This window comes from Artemia sp. Qi Xiang Cuo, chromosome 9 (assembly GCF_049724085.1).
Source record: "Artemia sp. Qi Xiang Cuo chromosome 9, ASM4972408v1, whole genome shotgun sequence".
In the NCBI taxonomy this organism is placed as follows: domain Eukaryota; kingdom Metazoa; phylum Arthropoda; class Branchiopoda; order Anostraca; family Artemiidae; genus Artemia; species Artemia sp. Qi Xiang Cuo.
In genome coordinates, this window is record NC_142802.1 from 70,326,802 (window position 1) to 70,351,729 (window position 24,928).

At 35.3% G+C, this 24,928-nt stretch overlaps 1 protein-coding gene across 1 annotated transcript in view; it reads right to left on the minus strand.

The window, feature by feature from the left end:
* The window catches only part of LOC148948987 (uncharacterized), a 53,339-nt gene that overhangs the window by 13,860 nt on the left and 14,551 nt on the right, over positions 1-24,928 (minus strand). The window contains exon 3 of the mRNA XM_089094165.1: positions 5,135-5,218. Within this exon, the coding sequence (XP_088950291.1) occupies positions 5,135-5,218 (84 nt within the window). The remainder of the gene's footprint in view (positions 1-5,134; positions 5,219-24,928) is intronic.

A 24,928-nucleotide genomic window follows, 5' to 3' on the forward strand; every position in this document is an offset into this window, starting at 1 on the left:
AAGCTTGACGATCAAAAACCTTGTTGTCACGATTGCCAAATCTTTTTGGGATTGAAATGTAGAAATGAGCTAAATAGGGACACTTTTGTGTTTCACCAGGAAACTGGCAGCTGGGATTAACTCGAACTCAAAGTTTAGTTGCTTTGTCGAGGTTTTCAAACGCTGCAACGTGCTTCTCGTCAGGGTTGGAAGTTTGACGTTCAAAACACTTGTGATCAGGATTGTCAAATCTTTTTGGAATTTACGTGCAGAAATGAGTCAAATTGGGACACTTTTGTGTTTGTTTCCAGGAAACTGGCGGCTGACCTTGACTTAAGCTCCAAGTTAGATCCTTAGTCAAAGTTTTCAAATGGTGCAACATGCTTATCGTCAGAGTTGGAAGCTTGACGATCAAAAAGCTTGTGGTCACGATTGCCAAATCTTTTTGGGATTGAAGTGTAGAAATGAGCTAAATAGGGACACTTTTGTATTTCTCCAGGAAACTGGCAGCTGGGATTGACTCAAACTCTAAGTTTAGTTGCTTTGTCAAGGTTTTCAAACGCTGCAACGTGCTTCTCGTCAAGGTTGGAAGTTTGACGTTCAAAACACTTGTAATCAGGATTGTCAAATCTTTTTGGAATTTAAGGGCAGAAATGAGTCGAGTGGGGACACTTTTGTGTTTGTTTTCAGGAAACTGGCGGCTGACCTTGACTTAAGCTCAAAGTTAGGTCCTTAGTCAAAGTTTTCAAATGCTGCAACATGCTTACCGTCAGAGTTGGAAGCTTGACGATCAAAAGGCTTGTGGTCACGATTGCCAAATCCTTTTGGGATTGAGGTGTAATAAATGAGCCAAATCGGGATACTTTTAGTGTCCCTCCAGAAAACTGGCGGGTAGGCTTGACTCAAACTTAAATACAAGACCTCTAGTTCTAGGTGCATGCTTACTTTTTTCCAGCTGTCCAGTCACATGTTTCTTCAAGAGTGGATTTTTTACAGGATTGCCATTTTACGAAAAGTAAAAAAACGAGCACATCTTAGAGATGGGGGAAAAATGTAACTAATCAGAGAATAACAAACCAGAAAAGTGCATGCAGAGTTTCATGCAATAAAAGAGAAAAAAAAAATCAGAATTAAAGATGATTTAAAAAAAGGCGCCACTTTTTCAGAAATAACGTTTTTAGACCTTTGAGTGTCCTGGTTTCACCCAAGGCGAAAAAGTGTCAAAAGGTGACTAAAAGTGTTTTTTTTTGTAACCCTGCTTATGCTTGAACGAAGAACCTACGGCTAACCGAAATACAGCCTTAACCCCAAAAAGAAGTAAAGTATTGTAGAGACAGTGTCAGTGTACATCACTTGGTACCTCTGATCCTACTTTCTTTGCTCCTAAGCCTCCCTCCCACTACTGCTAAGCTCATGGTTATGAATTGAAGAAGATACAGATATGTTAAAGTCAAGTATTTCTTAAGTGCTATTAACTCGTTCAAGCTACTTAACCCGTTTCTTTCAAGGAGACACAAGTCTCTTGAATAACTCTTGCCCTCAAGTACTTTGGCGGGTGGCACATATTCTAAATGCAATTGTTTGTTTTCTCTTACTCCTAGGTCACACAGTGGCATCAATGGACAGAGATTTAGGGGAGAGGAAGCCAAATGTATTTTTCAAAATTAAGAGGGAGGTAGTTTTGTAGTTTTTTAATTTTGCCAAAAAAAAACACAAAAAAAAACAGGCATTCTTTAATGAAAATTCGGCTTAAGATTTTTTTTTAGAATACAGGGGAGAATTTAGAGAGAGACAAGTGCCCCCCTCAAATGACACACTTGAGCTTCCGGTCTCGAAATTTGGATTTGGTTTTAAGAAATAAAATTTGACTTTGGTTTCTGAAATTCCTAAGAGAAACTATACTTTCGTGACAAACGTTATTTTTATCTTTGTCAAATTCGTTCAGTGCCCAAATAGAACATGCACTATACCATAGAAAACACATAATACAAGACATAAAACAATACACATATGCTAACACAACACAATGTACAAGTGACAAAACAACACGCATAAAACGCAAGTTAGTTCCAGATTGTAATTAAATAAAAAAAACAAGTTTGTTTAACTGAAAGTAAGGAGCGACATAAAACTTAAAACGAACAGAAATTAGTTTGTACATGAAAGGGGCTGTCCCCTCCTCAACGCCTCGCTCTTTACGCTAAAGTTATACTCTTTCTCACAACTCTATTTTTTAAAACAATAAAAAACTTTAGCGTAAAGAGCAAGGCTTTGAGGAGGGGACAGCCCCTTCCATATACGGAATAATTTCTGTTCGTTTTAAGTTTAAACATCGCTCCTTACTTTCAGTTAAAAAAAAACTTGTTTTTTATTTAATTTCTGAACGTTTTTGAATTAATGTAGCTTTGATTTTAGCTCACCGTACATGAATAATTAAAATGAAATTTGCATATTAATTGGCTTTCTCGAAATTTTGTTATGACGTACTTACGAATTAATTTACGTAACGAACTTCTATATTTGTATGTTTTTATTACGTATATTAGGGAGTTTAGCCCTAGTCAATACCTCGCCCTTTACGCTAAAGTTAGAATTTTGTTCAAGTCACAAACCCCTGAATCACAAAGGCCGGTTAATTAGAATAGATAGCTCTTTTGAAAGTACGACAAAAACTTTAGCGTAAAGGGCGAGGTGTTGAATAGGGGGAGAACCCCTTATATACGTCATAATTTCTGTTTGTTTTAAGTTTTAATGTCGCTCCTTACTTTCAGTTGAAAAACGTTTTTTATTTAATTTCTGATCGTTTTTTAAATAATGCTGGGAAATCCTGTGCCCCCTTGATAGGATTGTCCCTTCCCCCTAGAAAACATCCGTCTTGGAAAGATCCTCCCCCGTAACCGTTTCCGTTCAGATGATCCCTCTAACGATATTCTATGACTACTAGATCGATACGATTACCCCTGGGGAATAAAAAAACAAAAAAACAAAAACAAATAAACACGTATACGTGGTCTTTCTTCTGGCAAAAAATACAAAATACCACATTTTTGCAGATAGGAGCTTGATACCTCTACAGTAGCGTTCATTAAGGTTCCATGACTTTTAGAGGGTGTTTTCTCTTTTTTCGAAAATAAGGCAAATTTTCTCTGGCGCGTAACTTTTGGTGGGTAAGACACAACTTAATGAAATATAAATATTTGAAATCAGAATAAAATTCTGATTCTATTGATGTATCTATTGGTATCAAAATTTCGGTTTTTAGAGTTTTGGTTACTATTGAGCCGGGTCGCTCCTTACATACAGTTCGTTACCACGGACTGTTTGATAAACTTGAAAGAAAGATCAGACATCAGACAATCAGACATTTCCCTGCTTTACAAAATTTTCATTATTTAAACATGTGAGGCCTTGAACCTCTTTGAAATTTCTTGCCGTTTTAACGTCCCATGAGCTGGCTGCTACACTGAATAAAAGAGCGAAGAAACTTCTCAAATGACCTTCGTTAACTTAATGGTGTTTTTGAAAACTTTAGTGTTTTTTTAAAGGATCTATAAAAGTCAAGCAAATTGGGTAGAGTCAATTACATTCTTCTCAAGCCTTTAGTAGATCATTCCTCCTGGATATTGAAACCCCAGGAGGGTTACAGTTCCAATGGCAAGGGCTTGCAGTCAGTTGCAGAAAAGGGGTTTAAGTCCTTGGGTGTGAAAAAAACTTTCATGCCGAAAAATGTCAAATGATGTTTTTGACAAATATTTTATGTCAAGAAATTTTTTTCTTCTAACTTGTATGGCACTGCCACCCCTAAAATAAGCTAGAATGAGTATAAAAAGGGTGTATGTAGGATTTTTGTTTGTGAAGGGGGCACACATAAATTTTCAAAAACGCATACAAAATTTGTTCGAATGCATTTTGCTAATTTTGTACGGGTCGAACAAAATGTTTTTTTTGATGGGGGGGGGGGGGGGGTTCAAACCCGGTAACTACCCCCTACTGGATGCTTCCTTGGTGTATATCCCCTTTACAGAAAATTAAAGGCAAATTAATTGAAAGTTTAGTTTAGCCAATTCATTTTATGTTGTTTTTTTTTTATTTCAAAAAACAGATTTTAACCAAATTTACATGCACATGCAAAAAATTACTGAAAAAAAATTTAATAAGCATGCATAAATGAATGATAAGAAAATTGTGTTTAACTTTTCATCTTGAAGTGTTCCTTTTGGTTAATTGAAAAACCAAAAAGAAATCTTTTTTAAACAATTAAACGATTCCTGTATTTAAAAATGAATATTAAAACATTTTTTTGTCGCCACATTAGTTCTAACGACCGTATGAAAGATATCAGGTCATTGGTGTAAGATATTAAAAGCACCAACGATGTTGAAATAAAGCATACTTAGCACCTGAACCCATCTTACCTCTATTCATACCTTAGTTCCCCTATATTCTAAATTTTTTTTTTTTTGTTCAAAAATTAGGAAAATTTCGGACATTATCTCATTTTTGTCATTGTTGTCACGCTGAATTGTGAAAATAAAGAAGTGAAGCTAACTGTTTAATTCTGACAACACTTTTCGTACGTAAAAATTCAGATGTTAACAACCTGTTGATTCCCAAAAACGGCCCCTCTAAAACAGAGCTGAACCTTCTTGAGCTAATTGATGCCATATGTTTTTAGCTTATGTTTTGCTGATTTTTACATACTTCATTTTTATTTTTTACCTACCTTTTTTTTATTTGGCACCCGCTACTACCAAACTGCACAACTGAATATGAGCTATTTTTCATTAAAAACTGAATCCCCCTTTTTTTGTTAAATTCTAACGGTAAAAATATCCGTCCAAGTTCCAAACATTTGGGCTTCATTTTCACTATTCTTAGTACTTCAAATAAACTATCATGCTCAAGTTCATATCCATTTTATATTGTTTTATATGTAGCAATGCTTTTAAAGGTTAGAAAAATGTAAAAAATATATCAATAAGAAAAATAAAATTTTTAACCTCTGTTAAGTTACAGGTACAAAACGACTCAAAGAGGAGCCAGGTTGTAGCCGACTTCAATTTCTGTAATTGGCCCTTCTCATTTTTATAAGTTGACAGTACAATAGGAAGAATACCACAAAAAACAATTTTTAAAGCAATTAATTTTCTCGTACCTTGGTCTAACTTTATACGACAGAGCATTTTCTATTGATACATAGTCCTTGATTTGCAAACGATGCCGTGTAAGGGAAGTCCGTCTAGCTCAGAAAAAAAAGAAGCTTAAGACTATATTAAAAAGCTAGCTGCAAGGGTACTTAAATAAATTTTTCCTGGGGGTGGAGGGCAAAGACTGAAACGGTTCCTGTGCCATAACAGTGCCTCATTTTTCTTAATGTATCGGGAAGAGTGAAATGAAATCTGATTGTTTGGATTGGTTAAGGGGAAAATCACACAGCCCAATATAGCTTACAAAATTTTAAAATTCAAAAATTCGATCCTTTAACGAAAAAGATCTCCATATGCAGTTACGCAGTTTTTGGTACTAGATGGCACCAAATAAAAAAGCATGGATGAATCATCAAAAAACATAGAGGACATCTTAGGAAGGGCAGGTTTTAGTTGAAAGGGTAGATGGCAATGGGGAATCAGCAAATTGTTAATATTTGATTTTCAGGCATGTCTGAACTTGTTGTTGTCAAAAAAAGCTTAATACTAAATTAAAAACGTGTCTGCAGGCAAGGCCGTACCCAGGATTTTTTTGGACGGGGTTTTACTCAAAGATTTTTTTTTGGGGGGTGGGGGGTGGGGAGGGGGGTTGGGTAAAAAAACTCAAAACGCATACAAAATTTGATTATATCCATTTTTGTTACATTTTTATGAGTAAAAAAAAACATTCCGGGAGGTGTTCAAACCCCCTAACCCCCCCCCCTCCCTCTGAGTAAGACCTACGATTTTTTTTTCTTCGGATAGGGAGCAAAGGCTAAAAACAATTCCAGCGCCAAAACATTGTCTTATTTTTCTTAAAGTATCAAGGACAATGAGAACGGCTTCTGATTGTTTGAATTAGCTTTAGTAAAAGCTTAGAGAGCAGTATATATCATAAAAATTATGAAGAATCAGCAGTTCAGTTTTAAGGATAAAGACCTCCATGTTCGTTTTGGTAATAGCGGGCGCTGAATTTAAAAGGCTGACAGAAAAAAATCAACTAAAAGCATGTAGCACAGCTTAAGAAGGTGTTGAATTCCTTTGAAAGTTTAGATGGCACTGAGACTGAGAGTCAATAGATTCTTAAAGGTTGAATATTTTACGGACGAAAATCGTTGCCAAATTTAACCAATTAATTTTGCTTTTCTATTTCCACGGTTAATATTTTAACACTGACGAAAATACAATACTACCCTAAAACCTTCATGATTTTGGAACGGGGAAACAATTCCTATAAAATCACGCGGTACTTTTTAAGTAAACGAAACACTCAAGTATTATGCTTAGGTTAGATCTCAGAAAACCGGTTTGATAGCAACAAAGACAAGTGACAGGTGATAAAATGCATTAGACTTGTATAATTCGGGCTATATATTTGCACATTAGGGAGGTGGGGGTTAGTTTAGGTTAGGTTATGTCAGCTTAGGGAAGCTGTCCAAACACTTTACCCCCACCCCTAATGTGCAAATATATAGCCTAAATTATATTATTATATAAACTAATGATTATATGAAGGTTCTATTTCATTAGGATTAACACAAACATCGCTTCTTGTCTGTGTTTCGTTTAATTAACAAGCGCAAATCGTGCTTGTCAGGTATTTAATAGAAGTAAGATTGATCTATGGGAAAATTGTTATTTAATTTTGATGTCCTTGGTACTTTAAATACTATACACCTTGCCTCTTGTATGTTTATTTGATCTTCCAGGGGGAAAGAAGTAAAGCAATTCCCTTTATCCTTTGCGCTCCCTTGACTTCTATTTCCTTCCGTTTTTGAATAAAGAAACCTTCATGTTATGGGCTATGACAGATTTTCCACTTTAAAAGTTTTATATATCTCCTAGAAGTATCTCCTAATCAGCAATTATACATCTCCAGATGCGATCGCTTTGGGACACAGTGAAATTAGGAATACTATCAATCCCCATATGTGTGCTATCTAATGATTTCGTTTGGCAGAAAATTTTCCAGGAGATTTTTGGAGATTTGTTAGAGAAAAGTGTATCGAGACATTTAGGCTGGTCATTTTCTTCTGTAAGGTAAAACAATCACCTTCTACATAAACTTTCTTTAACACTTTAAAAACAAATAGTTTAAAAAAAGTAATAATAGCAGTTTAAAAGAAAAAAAATAAGCCATGTTAAAATAGAAAACTGTTCCTTTCGCAATATCTGGCTGCTGGATCATCCTAGCCATAATCTGAATAAATAGCGAATCTTCAGAAATATTTTTGGTTGTAGCTTCCAAAAGTTTTATAGTTTTGAGTTTAAATCCCCTCCCCTTATCATGGTCGTGGCATCTCTCGAAAACTGGTAAAGAACGAACTCTAGCCCACAGTAACCAAAAATCTAAAAAAATATTTTGAAAAAAAACTGTCAAGGGAGGAAGAATCACCGTTTAGAGCCGATCCAGGGATGGTAACCGTTATTTCGATCAACCTTATCATGAAAATTAATTTATTTAAAAATTAATTATTAATTTATTTAATTTAAACTTCTAAAAATAGCCTGAATCAACACAGCAATGGCGTCGGATCAAAATATAAGTTCCATCATTGGAATCTCCACAGCCCAAAACCCCACATAGGAGAGTTAAAGCCCCCCATCTTGAGCAACAAGGAAAATTATTTTTTGAAAGGGGAAAAATTGATATGTCTCCTTTTTTGTTCTTTTTCCTAATTTTCGCCGCTAGTGGGGCACTGAAATATCATAACAAGATGTTTAAAGGGATATTTGACAGATGAGTTTTGTATCTACGTGTTTTTTTTTTGTAAGTAACAAAATTTAGTCCCTAAGTGGTACTTATGGTTTATTTCATCCGATATTCCACCACCAGGGACATTTATAATTTTATGTAGGCCCGTACATATGAATTATTTTTTGAGTAGGGCCTCAATAATACAAAAATTGTTATAATATTTTTTCGAAATTTTTTTCTTCTCTATGTAAAGGAAAATAATTTAAAGTTCAGAATTTTTCCGCTTTAAAATCTTAGCTTCGCTTCCTGACATCTTGTATAAATACCTTATTGGTATTTAAATAAGCTGCAATTTATTTTTGAATTTAGGGTGCATTTTCAAAGCGTACATTGTCTAAAATTAACTTAAAATAAGCAGTTTTCTCATAAAAGTAAAGAACAATGTCAATGCCCAAAATACGTAAGAACTTGATGCACAGCAACTTTAGAAGTGAAAATGTGCCACCGTTGCCGTCACTGAACCCCGCTCTTTATGCTAACATTTAACCCGTACTTTAATGAAAACAATTTACTGAAAACAATTCATTAAGAATAAATGATCCTACTGAAAAACATCTTAGTTTTATAAACAAAATATACATAAAATTGTTTTGTCTAAAGTTTAAGATAAATGTTAATTCTTGCAGGTTCAGCTCAGACTATAGCTACTTCCTGCCATTTAGAATCGTTTCTGCAGTTTTTAAGTTTGTATGTTTTGTCATTTTTCAATGAGCTTTCTTTTTCTCTCTTGATTTTGGTTTAGATGGAAACATTGTTCGTAAAATAATACTTTAGTTGTTTTATTTTATTTCTATGGTACAATTTGAAATACTATAGAAACTTTTATGTATTTATGCACAATCCTAGCCATAAGAAAGCCAGTCGTATTCGTAGAAATGCTCTCCCTCCTCGTAATTGATTTATGTTTAGACACTAAATCCAAGTAATGCTCCAAGTTTCTAATGATCAATATCTTATACACAAATACACAAGATATATCTATCTTATTTTATACAAGTTCAAGCAAATTAATAATCTTGAAACAATAGCGTGATATTATAAACGAACACTTGAAGCCGAAAGCCAAGAAAGTATTTATCATTATAGGGATTGCACATATTCAGTAGGTTTAATTTAAAGGTGACGAGTTCCAAGCTTTAAATAATAGTTTAATCATACCCAAACACAACGAATTTGTCCATCTTACTCTATACAATTGGTAACTGTCCGTAACGTATAAAAAAAAGTACCTGAAGCCTTGGGGCAAGCGAATATTGTTTTTAGTATTAAGTTTGCATACAGTCAATATGTTTTATTTACAAGTAACAAATTTAATATCTTAGTAAGTCTATCCTGCTTTTTCTCCCGGTGGAGGAGGGGATCCAGTTCAAACTTTATGGAACATTTTCTACATTTTTTTGGAGCGGGGAGGGGAGCCTTATTTGGGACCTGTCGTTCTACAGGTTTTTAGATAGTTACTTAATAGTTTAATATTGAGCAAAATGACGTTAGGGAGGCTATTCCTTGAAAAATTCTTAGTTTTAAAGACGTAAGGAACAACACATTTGTGCATTGCTAAATACAGCAACTAAATTTTCAACAAGAAGATTGCCTTGCGTTCTTTAAGATAGAGGCACTGGGATAGTTTTTTTCCGAGTTAGGGCCAGCCTCCTCCAAATTTCATGAACGAAATATAACTGTGAAAATCAAATAGATGAACTGAAAGCATAATGATAATTGAAAACAGGGCTACAATAGCATATAAATATATAGAATACATAATAGGGGTAGAGCGGTAAATATTCGGCAAGCATTCTTGGGTCCAGTATATATTATTGGAAAGGCTATTTGGAAAGGATAAATCTACTTTAAAAAAAAAAAAAAAAATCAATAACGCAATCACAAATCCTCCACAAAAAATACAAAGGCATGTATTAAACATACAAACAAGCTTTTAACTAATTTACTCTACTGGTTGCCTAAGAAAATGTAATACAATGGAGCAAAGTAATTCGTTTTCTAACATTATTGAGCCCTTTTTTGCCCTTTTACAGACATAATGGAAAATTAATCTTCTAATAAAAAAAAGAAGAAAAATAGAAAAACTGTCTTTTTAATACCACAACAAAAAATCTGGTTTTTCTCACTTGGTTTGTTTGGTGTTTGGTTCTTAAAAATGCTCAACAAAAACTGGGATTCACCCCTTGGTTTTGGCAACGACCATTTGTCATTGTTTCTTCTTTTTAAGAACGAGAGTTAAGGGACAAAAATTCATTTTCGTTTAGGTGATTTTGAACTGTTATTTATCACCATTTTAATTTTGTAAGCCACCCCCCGTCAATAACTTCTTATACTAAAACAATAGGTCTTTCTTGATATTTGAAACATTTAAGTTGCTAATTAAAAAAACGTTAACATCTTTTGACTTTGGGGAATTACATAGACTAGAAACAACTCAAGCCGTTTCCTAAAATAGAGTCCATTGTGAGTCCTTTTTTATTTAATACATAAAAAAATTATTGTGAAGAACAAATTGTACGCAGAGTTCTCAAAAAGTCTCAAAAAAGTCTCGAAATATTTAATTGGGGTAGAAAATTTTGTAACGTTGATCAATTTTTCAAATTATATAAAAAAAAAGTTATTCAAAAGAGAACGTTAACATTTACGTGGTACTTTCAAAGACAATCAAACAGTTTGTGGTAACGAACTCTAAGTAAGGAGTGACCCGGCTAAATTTTAACAGATAATCTAAAAAACGGAATTTTGATACCAATAGATATATCAGAAGAATCGGTTCATTATGCCAACTTCAAATATATAATCTTTTTTATTAAACTTAGTCTTACCTATCAAAGGCTACGATCCTGAGAAAATTTGCCTGATCATAGGCAAAGAACGATGTGGGCACAATGTGTTTTTTTTTTGGTTCTCCATACCCGGGCACTTCGTATCGAAGGAGTTGTCCTTCTAAAAGGACTCTACTTTTACTTTTTCTGCTTTTCTACTTTTCTACTTTACGAAAAGTTTCTACTTTTCGAAGTAGAAACTTCGAAAAGGACTCATTCGATTGGAAATTGGAGTGGCTAGTGCCCTTTTTAATAGTCGAAAGTGAATGGAGGGCAACTAGCCCCCCCCCCACGCCCATCATTCCCCCAACACACATCCAATCAAAATTTTGTGATAGCCATCTTGTTCAGCGTAGTTGATTTCCAGATAGAGAATATATTTTTGAGGAGGACACTCCCCCACAACCCTCAGGGCAATGGTTTTAAGTTAGGCCCCGGGGGCATATAAGGTTTTTAAAGAAGCTGTTGTCGTACAAACTCCAAAAAAGCTCTGTCGATTGGAAATTCAAAGGGCTAGTGCCCTTTTTAATAGTCGAAAGTGATTGGAGGGCAATTAGCCCCCCCACACCCATCCTTCCCCCAAACACATTCAATAAAAATTTTGAGATAGTCATTTTGTTCAGCGTAGTTGATTTCCAGATAGAAAACATATTTTTGAGGAGGACACTCCCCCACAACCCTCAAGGCAAGGATTATAAGTTATGACCTGGGGGTATATAAGGTTTGTATTAAAATATTTGTCGTAGAAACTTGAAAAGAGCTCATTCGATTGGAAATTCATAGGGCTAGTACCCTTTTTAATAGTCGAAAATGATTTGAGGGCACCTAACCCCCCTAACCTAACCTAACCTAACATAAATCAGAGACGACACACGCACAGAGACGACACACGCACAGAGACGACACACACACATAGACGACACACACAGAGTGACGACACACACACACACAGACGATACACACCCAGAAGCGACACATGCACAGAGACGATACACACAGAGACAACGCACACACACAGACGACACACACACACAGACAACACACACACAGAGACGACACACACACAGAGACTACAAACACACACAGACGACACACACACAGAAACGACACACCCAGAGACGACACACACACAGAGAGGACAAACACACAGAGACGACACACATACAGAGACGATCTACACATAGAGACGACACACACATAGAGATAATAAACATAGATACACATAGAGATAAGGTTTTTTACTGAAATCTTTGTCGTAGAAACTTGAAAAAGGGTTCGTTCGATTTTAAATTCAAACGGTTAGTACGTTTTTTAATAGTCGAAAGTTATTTGAGGATTACTAACACCCTTCTCACGCCCACCTTTTCCCCAGACACTCCCCCACAACCCTCAGAGCAAGGATTATAAGTTATGCCCTCGGGGCATATAATGTTTTTATTGAAATAGTTGTCGTAGTAACTTGAAAAAGGGCTCATTCGATTTGAAATTCAAAGGGCTAGTACCCTTTTTAATAGTCGAAAGTGATTTGAGGGCAACTACCCCCCCCCCTTTTCTCACGCTCACCTTTTCTCCAAACACATCCAATCAAAATTTTTAGATTACCATTTTATTCAACATAGTTGAAAGTTTTGGAAATTATGTATTTTAGGATGACAAACCCCCGAGAGCCCCAAGGGCAAAGATTGTAGTTTATGCCCTGGGGGCATATAAGATTTTATAGATAGAGTTGTCGTAAAACTTCAAAAGGGGCTCATTCAATTTGAAATTGAGAAGGCTAGTGCCCTTTGTAAAAATGATTGGAGCATAACTAACCTCCCTCTCACGCCCACCATTCCTCCAAACACATCCAATCAAAATTTTAAATAGTCATTTTGTTCAACGTAGTAGAAAGTTCTGGAAACTAGGTCTTTGAGAATGACCTTAGGGTAAGGGGTGTAATTTATGCCCTGGGGCATATAAGGTGTTATGGAAAGCGTTGTCGTTTCCAAAAGTGCTCGTTCGATTGGAAATCGAAAGGCCTAGTGCCCTTTTTCATTGTCGAAAGTGATTCAAAGGCTTGACATTTTCAAACAGTTCGTGGTAACGAACTGTAAGTAAGGAGCGACCCGGCTCAATGGTAACCGAAACTCTAAAAGACAGAACTTTGATACCAATAGATATATCAAAAGAATCAGATTTTAATTCTGATTTCAAATATATATATATCAAGTTTAATCTTACCCATCAAAAGTTACGCGCCTGAGAAAATTTGGCTGATTTTCGAAAAAAGGGGGAAAGACCCCCTAAAAGCTATAGAACCTTAATGAAAATCACACCATCATATTGAGAGTATCAGAGGACCCAACTGTAGAGGTTTCAAGCTCCTATCTGCAAATGTGGAATTTTCCATTTTTTGCCAGAAGAAAGATCACGGATGCGTGTTTATTTTATTTTTTTTATTTTTCCCAGGGGTGATCGTATCGATCCATTGGTCATAAAATATCGTTGGGGGCTCATTGGAACTAAAATTAAAATTTCTATTGCCCTTTTTAAGCGACCAAAAAAAATGGAGGGCAACTAGGCCCCCTCCCATGCTCATTTTATTGCCAAAGCCACCCGATCAAAATTTTGAGATAGCCATTTTGTTCAGCGTGGTCGAAAATATTATAACTATGTCTTTTAGGATGACTTAATCCCTCGAAGCCCCCAGGGGGAGGGCTGAAAGTTATGAACTTTACCGAATGTTAACATATAGTATTGGTTATTGGGAAATATACAGACGTTTTCAGGGGGAATTTTTTCTGGTAGTGGGGGGTGGGGGTGGGCCGGGTGTTTTATGGAAGGATCTTGTCATGAAGGAAGTTTTCATGGGGAAGGGACATGGCTATGAAGGGGGCGCCGGATTTCCCATCATTATTTAAAACAAAAATCAGAAATTAAATATAAAAAAGCCAGTTTTTCAACTGAAAGTAAGAAGCAACATCAAAACTTAAAACGAACAAAAAATATTAGCTATATGATTGGGTTCACCTTCTAGTCAATGCCTCGCTCTTTAAGCCAAAGATTTTTTAGCACTTTCATATGAGCTATTTATTCTAATTGACGGCCTTTGTGATTAAGGGGTACTTTTTAAAAAATTGGAACGAAATTCGAACTTTAGCTTAAAGAGCAAGGTATTGACTAGGGTTACGTAAGTTAATTTGTAAATTACGTCAGAACAAAATTTAGAGACAGCCATTTAGCAAAAGAAAAGAAAAATTTTTATACAAATTTTGTTTACTTATTCAATGACGGTGAGCCAAAATAAAAGCTGCATTAACTAAAAAACGATCATAAATTAAATAAAAAAAAAACAAGTTTTTTTAACTGAAAGTAAGGAGCGACATTAAAACTTAAAACGACCATAAATTAGTCCGTATATGAAAGGGACTGTCCCCTCTTCACCGCCACGCTCTTTACGCAAAATTTTGACTGTGTCTCACAACACTATTTTTTTAAACAATAAAAAACTTTAGCGCATAGAGCAAGGCATTGAGCAGGGGACAGCTCCTTTCATATACGGGCTAATTTCTGTTCGTTTTAAGTTTTAATGTTGCTCCTTAATTTTGTTGTTTTTATTTAATTATAGTAAAGATCGATGTGGGTATAATGTATTATTTTTTGTTGTTGTTGTTTAGACCAGGGCACTTCATATCGAAGGAGTTGTCGTGGGAACTTCGAAAAGAGCTCATTCGATTGAAAATAGAAAGGGCTGATGCCCTTTTTAATAGTCAAAAGTGATTGGAGGGCAACTAGTCCCCCTTCCACACCCACCCACCCAATAGCCCAATATGTTTAAAAACTAAATGTCGCCATAAGATTCAATAAGAAAGGATTATGATAATCCTTAGTCCCAAAAGCGCATCTCAGCAACAACCTAAGAGCGAATATAGGTATTTTGTTTAAACTTTCGGGGCTACTTCTGCTCTAAATATTGAATGAAATCAAAATAGAATAAGTGTATCCAAGCTATCAAAGAAAGTAAACAGATTTTTTTGCGATGGTATCAAGTTTTCCATTTCAGGTCAACTAGATGAGGTATGAAACTAAATTAAAAAGTACTATCTGTGTCCAGATTTTTAAAAGGGTGTAGGGTGTTAAAAATTGCTGAAAATTTTTCTCCAGCATACAAATAGCAGGCCAAACTATAAAGTCTTAAAAAACAAAAAGATTTAAAGTATCATTTTCTTTTTCCCTGAAAATTATGTGTCAATATAAAACGAACAGAAATTAATTTAAAAAAACTTTTTCTACAAGATAAGTTTTTCAAAGAAAAGTAAAGAACTCAACTAAACAAAAAAAGAGCAAAAATAAAATCAAATCATCTACCAAGCGTGAAACTACGACAAATCAGCATCGATAAATAAATGAAACCCAAAACGAACAGAAATTACAATAAATAACCGAGTCAAACTCAAAACGAGCAGAAATTAACATAAGTTGGGTGCAAAACCCCTATGCCTTCCCAAGGCCAGAACAAAATTTGCACTTTACTGAAAAAATACAAATGAATGTGCATTGTCAGTTTAGTACACATACACTGATATTTAGTAATGAAAATGTTAGTATTATTTGATTTATTAAAGTTATAAAAGTAAAAACATTTATATTTTTTCAGTAAAGTGCAAATTTTGGTCTGGCCTTGTGAAGGCATAGGGGTTTTACAACTTTTGCAAACAAGTTTTGCAAAAAACTCAAGACATTAAAAAGTTTTTTTAAAACTCTTTTGAAACTACCAAACGAGTGACATTCTTGAGCTGACTCAGGTTGGCTATTCCAAACGATATGACAAGCAGTTAATGGATTAAAGTCAGACCTCACCGATGGAGTAAATAAAATGTTAATATTCCTTAAATTGCGAATATGATGCGAAGACCTATCAGTGACGAAAGAAGGAGTAGTTTGAAGGGCCGTCGGAAAATTACCATGAATTTGATCAAAAGTGAAAGACGCGCACGAAAGAATGTAGAGAGACTGCAAATCAAGTAATAGGCTAGTTGGGTTAGTTGTAGAACAATTTGTTTCCTGTATAAGCCTTCTTGTATTATCATATAATTTAGAAAGTGGTTTCAAAAAAGAAGAGAAATTTGACAGGGCAATTGTAGGGCAATAAGAGAATTGTAGGGCAATAAGAATTGTAGAGAATTGTAGAATTGAGAATAGAGAATTGTAGGGCAATAAGAGACGTAGGACTGAACTAAACAATGGAACAGAATTTTAAAAAACTGATCCAGGAAAACTGTGTTTTAGCTTCCTCAAAATCCTCAAAGACTCCTTGAAATCTTCATATTGATTAGTCCAATACGATGCTTGAATGAAAGGTTTTCATTGCGAAGAATACCGAGAAATCAGACATATCGATTCTTAGGTCTACTGAGAGAGCCCCTTGAAAGCTGGATATTAGTTAACTCAGGACACGCCAGAGAACTACGGGAAAAAATTAAAAACTTGACTTAGCAACATTTAAGGCAAGGAAATTTGAATCAAACCAAACAACGACTCTATCAAAAAGGTCAACTAATTTAGGAAGTATCTCAGACTCAGTTCCTACTACAGTACCAATGGTACTGTCATCAGCGAAAGCAACGAGAGTGTCCACATCCTGCGAAAAGGATGGATTTTTTTTAGCATTGAAAGATTCAAAATGACATAGGCGACATCAAACTGTATGTTTTTGTTTCTTAACCGCAACAAAAAGGTCATTAACATAAATCAAAACAGAAACGGTCAAAGAACACAGCCTTGAGGAACACCAAACTCAACTTCAGACGAAAAGCGGGAAAGGGAATCTACGGAAATAGTTCTACCTGAAGAATAGAAATCAAACACAGCTTGAGCCTGTCCGTTTACACCATTGTGTGATAGCTTATACAGCAGAATCTCATGAGTCAAAGAGTCAAAAGCCTTACGGACATTTAGGATTATAGCAGCATGAATTAAACCAGAGTCAAGCGCGGTGTGGAGAAAATTTAAAAGAGTTACACACACATGCTTCGTAGAATGTTTAGCTCGGAAGCCAAACTAAAAATCATGAAAAAATCTTTAAGCCTCTAGAAAAGCAAGTAGACGGGAAAGCATGGTCTTTTAAAAAATTTTGCTAAAAAAAGACAACAAAGATATAGGACAATAATTGGCTGGATCATTTCTTGGTCCACCTTTATATAAAACGATTACTCTAGATTGTTTAAGAGAAGTGGGGAAAATCCCATTTTCAAAATAAAGATTTATAAGCTTCGTCAATGGAGAAATAATTGAAGGAAGAATGAACTTAACTACCATAGTTGGAATACAGTCAGGGCCAGACGACGAAGAACCCTTCAAGCTATTTATAATCCTGGCTACTTAAACAACAGAAGCAGGATATAACACCATCGATTTGAGACAAGGCGGATCAAGATAAAATTTGTAATCTAGTCGTGACTGTGAAGACTAGACTGAAGAAGCAGTGGTTTTCCCAATATTGACTAAATATGATGTAAATACTTCTTGAACAGATGGAACACCCTCAACAACCACATCACCAACTACAAGACTTGGAGGGATAGAAGGAGCCGGAGAAGTACGTTTGAGGACGGAATTGATCACTTGCCAAGTTTGTCAAATATCTTTCCCACAATCCGAGAATTTTTTGGAATAATAAAGGAATTTGGCCTTCCGGCATAAAGAATTAAAAATATTCCTGTAGAGTTTGAATCACTGAAGACCTGCAGCATTCAAAGACAAAGTTATCCTTTATTTATTTACAAATAATCTGAGTACTTACATTACTGAATAGCGTCTTTCCTTAAATGCATTAGGTTGACCCTGGATAGCCCCAACGCTGCCTGTGAACTAATGTGCATCAATCTCTACATTTCATAACCATAATCAATAATTTTCCAAATTTTCTAACTTAAATTCTTTGTTTTAAAAGATAGATTATTCAATTTTTGTAAATAAAAGTCATTTGCTGCAGTTTTTGGCAGAAATAAAAGAGATGCCTGGTCATTTTAATTAACGGTTATAGTTATATAGCTAGTAATGATAATGAGGAAAGAGTGGGCTAGGAGCAGTTCAACTAGAAAGTAAGCATCTGCGAGGAAATTAAATGTTTCAATTTATTTTCCTGTTTCTAGTGTTACTTCTTTTTTGTCCCCCTCTTATAGCCCATCAGTACTATTGCTTAATGAGGCCATGCGTTCTTCTTTTGTTTTTAAATATTTTTATTACCAGTACACGGATGAAAGCTTTAGGGCTATACTACTATTATTAACAACCCACTACAGCAATAAGTCACCCGAGGTCAACACAGCTACGCATGCTCAAACTCCATCCCAATCTCTTCAAAGTCTCCCTATGTATACCTTCCAAAGAAGTTCCTATTTTCCTTAAAACACCCTCTCACCCATTCTGGGACGACCTGCATTTTGTTTGGCCCTAGATGGGGTGGCTGACAAGGACGATATTTGCCAACCTGTCATCCTTCATCCGCCGAACAAGTCCCAGCCATCTCAACCTTTCTCTTATTATAGCCCTAGAAAGCGGGAACAAATAAGAGTTCTTAACAGGGATAGGTCCTGCTATTAGACACTGAAACAAATACATACAACAGGTCTAGATATTTCAATGACATATCCAGTCATTATCATCAGTAGAGAAACTAACGTATTAAAATTAAACAAACAATATATACTGAAACAAAATAGTAATAAATGCTGAGTTTATCTTCAATTCTTCCTAATTACAAAATGATTTTAATTACAAACCTTTCATTTTGTAATTAGAAGAGTAGAAGATAAACACGGCAACGTTTCATTTTGCAATTAGAAAAAAAGAAGCTTGTACCACCTTTATTAAACATTCAACGCAATGTTAAAGAAGTCAAGACAGTTAAATAACCATCAAAATCAATGGTCCGGAAACATGCTTTGACCCGAAAGTTATTATTTTGTTTCAGTATATATAGTTTTTTTTTTTTTTTTAAATAAGTTAGTTTCTTTACTGATAATGATGACTGCATATGTCATCGAAATATCTATCTGGTCGTTATCTATATCTCATTAGTAATGGGCCCGAAAAAAAACTGCCAAGAGTCATAAACTTTAAAATTTTACTTTGAGAATCGTAAAAATACTGAAGAAGAAATCTAAGACCAATTATTGTAATGAACTCGTCGCATCATGTCCAGGCAATAGACTATGGTAGTTCTGCGATTCAGAAATGATCCTGGACTCACAACTGTTTTAAAATAAATTTAAATTCAGTTTTTTAATTATTTTAATTGTTTAATTAATTCAACTAGTTTATATATATAATTGAAATTGATTAATAGGTAGTTTAACTTAATTTCACGTAACTAAATCTAACTAGTTTAATTAAGTTTTAATTTAGTTTTTAAGATTTTAAATAATTTTTCTGACTTTTTCATTTGATTTCAACAATTTTTTTTAAATTTAGTAAAGGCTGCCCAATCAGCAAGCAATATTATCAGTCTATAGCAAACTCTATAATCTATATCAGTCTATACAAACAGAACTGTATAGGAATTCAAGCATAAGCAGAAAACTTCCTATTTCAAGGAACAACAATTCCTATAGAAGGACCAACAACTAACTTAAAACGAACAAAAAATATTTCGTATATGAGCGGGCTGGCTGTTTCTAAATTCTTCGCTGTTCAAGCTAAAGTTTTTTTTGCTTTTTTAATTTAATTTCTCATCATTTAAAAAAAACGGTAAATCTGCCTCTCCCTCAATGTAAAATCCACCCCCCCCCCGCTTCCGACGAAAAATTCCTCCATGGAAAATTCCTCGCGTGTGAAAGCTCACTCTCCGGAAAAAATCCCTCAGACAATTCCATCATCACGGAAAATTCTTCTCGGAAATTTCCTACTTTCATTTGAGAAAGACTTGTTTTTATTTAATTTTTTTCTTTCTTTTTCAAATAAAAAGAATTTTGTATAGAATTTCTGGTTAATTTCCTCCGTATAATATTCCCCTGGAAAGTTAACCCCCGAAAACTTCCCCCTTGGATTTTATCATGGGAAGCCATGGCAAAATCTCCCCGTGAAAAATACCCCCCGCAGATAATTCCTCCCTCCCTGAAAAATGTCTTTATACTTCCCAATAATAAATGTTATATGTAAACAATGCACAAAATTCATAACTTGCAGCCCTGTCCCGGGGGACTGTGGGGACAGGATCTTCCAACTATGCTGAGCAAACTGGCTATCGCAAAATTTTGATCGGACGCTATGGGGCAAAAGCGTCCGAGGGGTCTAGTTGCCGTCCAATATTTTTGGTAACTTAAAAAGGGCAAAACAACAGCAAAACCGCTTGAATGAGCCCTCTCCTAATCTTCCAGGACTATTGCTTCGATACGATTAAAAAAAACACATTCCAGATCATTTTTGTGGAAAAAAAATTACAAATTCCACATTTTTGCAAATGTGAGCCTAAAACCTTTACAGTAGGGTTATTTGATATACTTCTTATTAATTTAATATACTGTCTTACTAATTTCTTATTATTTAATATACTTAATATACTTTGATTTAATTAATATACTTAATATACAAATATACTTCGTTATTTGATATTAATCGTTTACAGTGAATCTAGTGGTTTGATTCTCAATAAGATTCCTCGAGTTTTTTTTCGGGGGGGGGGGGGAATGCTTACCCTCTTTTTCAAAAAATCAGGCAAATTTTCTTAGGCTCTTAGCTTTTGATGGGCAACATTAAACTTATTGAATTTTATACATCTTGAATCAGCATTGTTATCAAAATTCGTTTTTTTAAGAGTTTTGGTTACTACTCGGCCGATTCGCTCCCTACTTATAGTTCTTTATTACGAATTGTTTGAAAATAATTTTTTTTTATTATGATTGTCAATAGCCGAAAGATTCTATTCTGTGGATTGTATAATCGCTGATGATAATGAGGCAATGGAGGGGACAATTATTGTTATTCATTCGGTGCATCGTATCCAGGTAATGCAAATCATCGTGTAATGTAATTAGGTGCTAAAAGTTTGTTTCCCGGTATTACCTCCAAAATTGAATTGATATGGATTGGTTTTTATAGTTAGTTGCGTTTCGGATTTTGTACAGTTGAGTTATTAATGAGAAAATCTTTTGTTAAAAGAGGGAATTCTAGGACAAAAGGAAAGAAGGCGTAAATCACAAATCCAGACTAATTCGCCAGTGTCGTCATGGGTAAATTGCTGGAGAGGCTTTAATAAAAAAAAGAGGGAGGCTTCGATTACTTCCCCTTCAACATTTGTTGGTTTTTTGTTTTTTAAATACAAGTTTAAAATCCGTATAAGAGAAAACTTCGATCATAACTAAATAATAATCATCCTTGAAAAAGGGGATCTCCTAAAATATTTCTCGGGTTCTGAGATATCAAAAGATAATTTTAGATTCATCATTTTCAGAGTGGGTATTAAAGGATAGTTGTTTCAGCAAACCTGACTCAAACGAGACGCCTATAGACAAGATGAAAGGAAAGTTTAAACTTTCAGCTTAAAGTTTTCAGTAATGGTGATTGAAATGATTTAGTTTTTATTTCATTTCGAGGTTATTTTGAGGGGTCTTAGACTCCTCGAAATTATCAAATGTTTCATCACGCACTTGCAAATTATTGTTCATTTGAATTTGAATGAAAATTGCTATTTTCAAAACAGTATTATATAGAAAATATTTATCACTAGACAATTTTGTAAGGCCCATATTTTTTTATTCCGGCTACTATGGGCCGCGATTTATTCTTTACCAAGTTGCAGCTGGTGTTGCAAAACTATCGGAAATGAATTCGAAATTCTTCGGTACTGACGTCATTTTAGCTTTCCAAAAAAAAAACAACATAAAACTAGATTATAGATCAGGGAGAGAAAACTTCGATCATAACTAAATAATAATCATCCTTGAAAAAGGGGATCTCCTAAAATATTTCTCGGGTTCTGAGATATCAAAAGATAATTTTAGATTCATCATTTTCAGAGTGGGTATTAAAGGATAGTTGTTAAAACTATTTTCAAAACAGTATTATATAGAAAATATTTATCACTAGACAATTTTGTAAGGCCCATATTTTTTTATTCCGGCTACTATGGGCCGCGATTTATTCTTTACCAAGTTGCAGCTGGTGTTGCAAAACTATCGGAAATGAATTCGAAATTCTTCGGTACTGACGTCATTTTAGCTTTCCAAAAAAAAAAAACAACATAAAACTAGATTATAGATCAGGGCCATATCCAGGATTTTTTTTTTTTTTGGGGGGGGGGGGTATTTTACGCAAGTATTTTTTCGGAGAGGGGGAACACAAAAAAAACTAAAAAAAAACGCATACAAAATGAGTTTATATCCACTTTTGTTACGTTTTTACGTTTTACCTGCGAGCATTCATGCAGAGGTTTGTCTATATATATATATATATATATATATATAATGTTACATTTCTGCTAACTTTTAATTTCTCTCAACATGCTCCTTTTTTCTCAATAGAAATTTTCAAACTGAGGAGATTCACCTAATCACCTTGGGTGGTTGGCTTTTGTTTTGATTCCAATAGATTCCCAAGAGTCATTATAGCTTCATTTTTAGTTGGTAAGATTTGATACTCAGAAAGCTGATTTTGTCGACCTTTAGACGCCGGAAGTGAAGTGTCTGTTTATGAAAATAGGTGACTGCTTGTCTGTCTCTGAGACAGACAAGCAAAATTGTAAATTGTAAAGCAGACAAGCAAAAATTGTAAATTGTCATATGTTTACGATAATTTTTTCCCTGAATTCATGGAAAATAAAAAAAGTTTTGTTTACTATAAACTTTTTACTAGTTTTTAATAGATTTTGAGAAATTTACTAAATCCTCTAAATTTACTAGATTTTTTTTTTACTAGATCTAGTAAAATCTTACTGACGGTGGCAAACCTGATGCCACGCTCCGTGCCAAAGCTAAACAGAGACGCTATACTAAACTAAGAGGATTAGCTATATTAACCCTATAGAGGCCATTGCTGTAGAAAAACAAAACTGTACTTTTCGAGCTTCGACTGCCATCTCACCGTAAAAAAGTATTACTTATAGTAGCATCTTTTGATCGTGCAGAAAGATGGGAGTCAATTTGCCTTTGGGGAGCTGCTGCGTGACACATGGCCTAAGCAGTGATTCACCAAACCAAGGGATAAGAAAAACGAATGAAAAAGTAGGTATTTTTTAAGCTAGAAACTGGAAATAAAACGAAAAGGTGGGAGATTCCTTGCATACCCTTTGTTTATAAAATATATACAATTTTGAATTACTGTAGATACAATTCATGATGTGTGCAAGAATTTGGATCAGTAGCAATATATATTTCCCAGTGTTGCAAAAATACGACATTGGACGATCGTGGCTCAGAATTATGAAAGGAACAAATAAATAAGAAAATAAAAAGAGTGAAGAAAACAGTATAATTTTACATCAGCTATTATGTAGGAGGGGTCCCTCCTACATACTAGTTCACACCACCCCTCAGGGATGGTGGGTCATTGAGTAGGCAGGGTGTGTAATATGTCTAATTTTTGTTTTCTTTGGTTAGATAACAGATGTTTCTTTTGAAAACAGATGTTTTCTTTGGTTTCTTTGGTTAGATATTTAGGTAACAACACAGTTTGCTTAGCTTCAACGTATGCAGGAATAACGCAACATGATACGTGCAGACGCTGGAACGTTAAGGATAAATCCAGGGTTGAAGTTCCAAGGCCAGCCGTTGTTTAAGAGTACAACCATCATATGGATGGCGTAGATTTAGCAGACATGCTGGTGGAGATGTGCCGAACTCATCTTCGAACATCTCCGAACTCATGTGCCGAACCCTCAGGGATGGTGGGTCATTGAGTAGGCAGGGTGTGTAATATGTCTAATTTTTGTTTTCTTTGGTTAGATAACAGATGTTTCTTTTGAAAACAGATGTTTTCTTTGGTTTCTTTGGTTAGATGGTTAGATAACAGCACAGTTTGCTTGGCTTCAACGTATGCAGGAATAACGCAACATGATACGTGCAGACGCTGGAACGTTAAGGATAAATCCAGGGTTGAAGTTTCAAGGCCAGCCATTGTTTACGAGTACAACCGTCATATGGATGGCGTAGATTTAGCAGACATGCTGGTGGAGATGTGCCGAACTCATCTTCGGATATCTCCGAACTCATGTGCCGAACCCTCAGGGATGGTGGGTCATTGAGTAGGCAGGGTGTGTAATATGTCTAATTTTTGTTTTCTTTGGTTAGATAACAGATGTTTCTTTTGAAAACAGATGTTTTCTTTTGTTTCTTTGGTTAGATGGTTAGATAACAGCACAGTTTGCTTGGCTTCAACGTATGCAGGAATAACGCAACATGATACGTGCAGACGCTGGAACGTTAAGGATAAATCCAGGGTTGAAGTTTCAAGGCCAGCCATTGTTTACGAGTACAACCTTCATATGGATGGCGTAGATTTAGCAGACATGCTGGTGGAGATGTGCCGAACTCATCTTCGAACATCTCCGAACTCATGTGCCGAACCCTCAGGGATGGTGGGTCATTGAGTAGGCAGGCTGTGTAATATGTCTAATTTTTGTTTTCTTTGGTTAGATAACAGATTTTTCTTTTGAAAACAGATGTTTTCTTTGGTTTCTTTGGTTAGATGGTTAGATAACAGCACAGTTTGCTTGGCTTCAACGTATGCAGGAATAACGCAACATGATACGTGCAGACGCTGGAACGTTAAGGATAAATCCAGGGTTGAAGTTTCAAGGCCAGCCATTGTTTACGAGTACAACCGTCATATGGATGGCGTAGATTTAGCAGACATGCTGGTGGAGATGTGCCGAAGTCATCTTCGGACATGAAAATGGTATCTAAGAATCTTCTGATGGCTTATTGACACAGCAGTCTGCAATAGTTGGCTTCTTTTCAGGTCAAACGTCAAAGTGCTCACTTCAAGGACAGACGAACCGATGATCTTGAGAGCCTTCAGGTCTGAAGTTGCAGGAGGGTTGTATGCCTCGGCACGTGTGATGCCCCAGCGTAAACGTGGTAGACCATCCGCAGATGTAGAAGAAAGTCCCAGCTCTATTCGAAGCTGCAATTGAATCCGACCTAGAATATCTGTTCAAGCCGATGAACTTGATCACTGGCCGAAAAAGACTGAGAAGCAGAGCC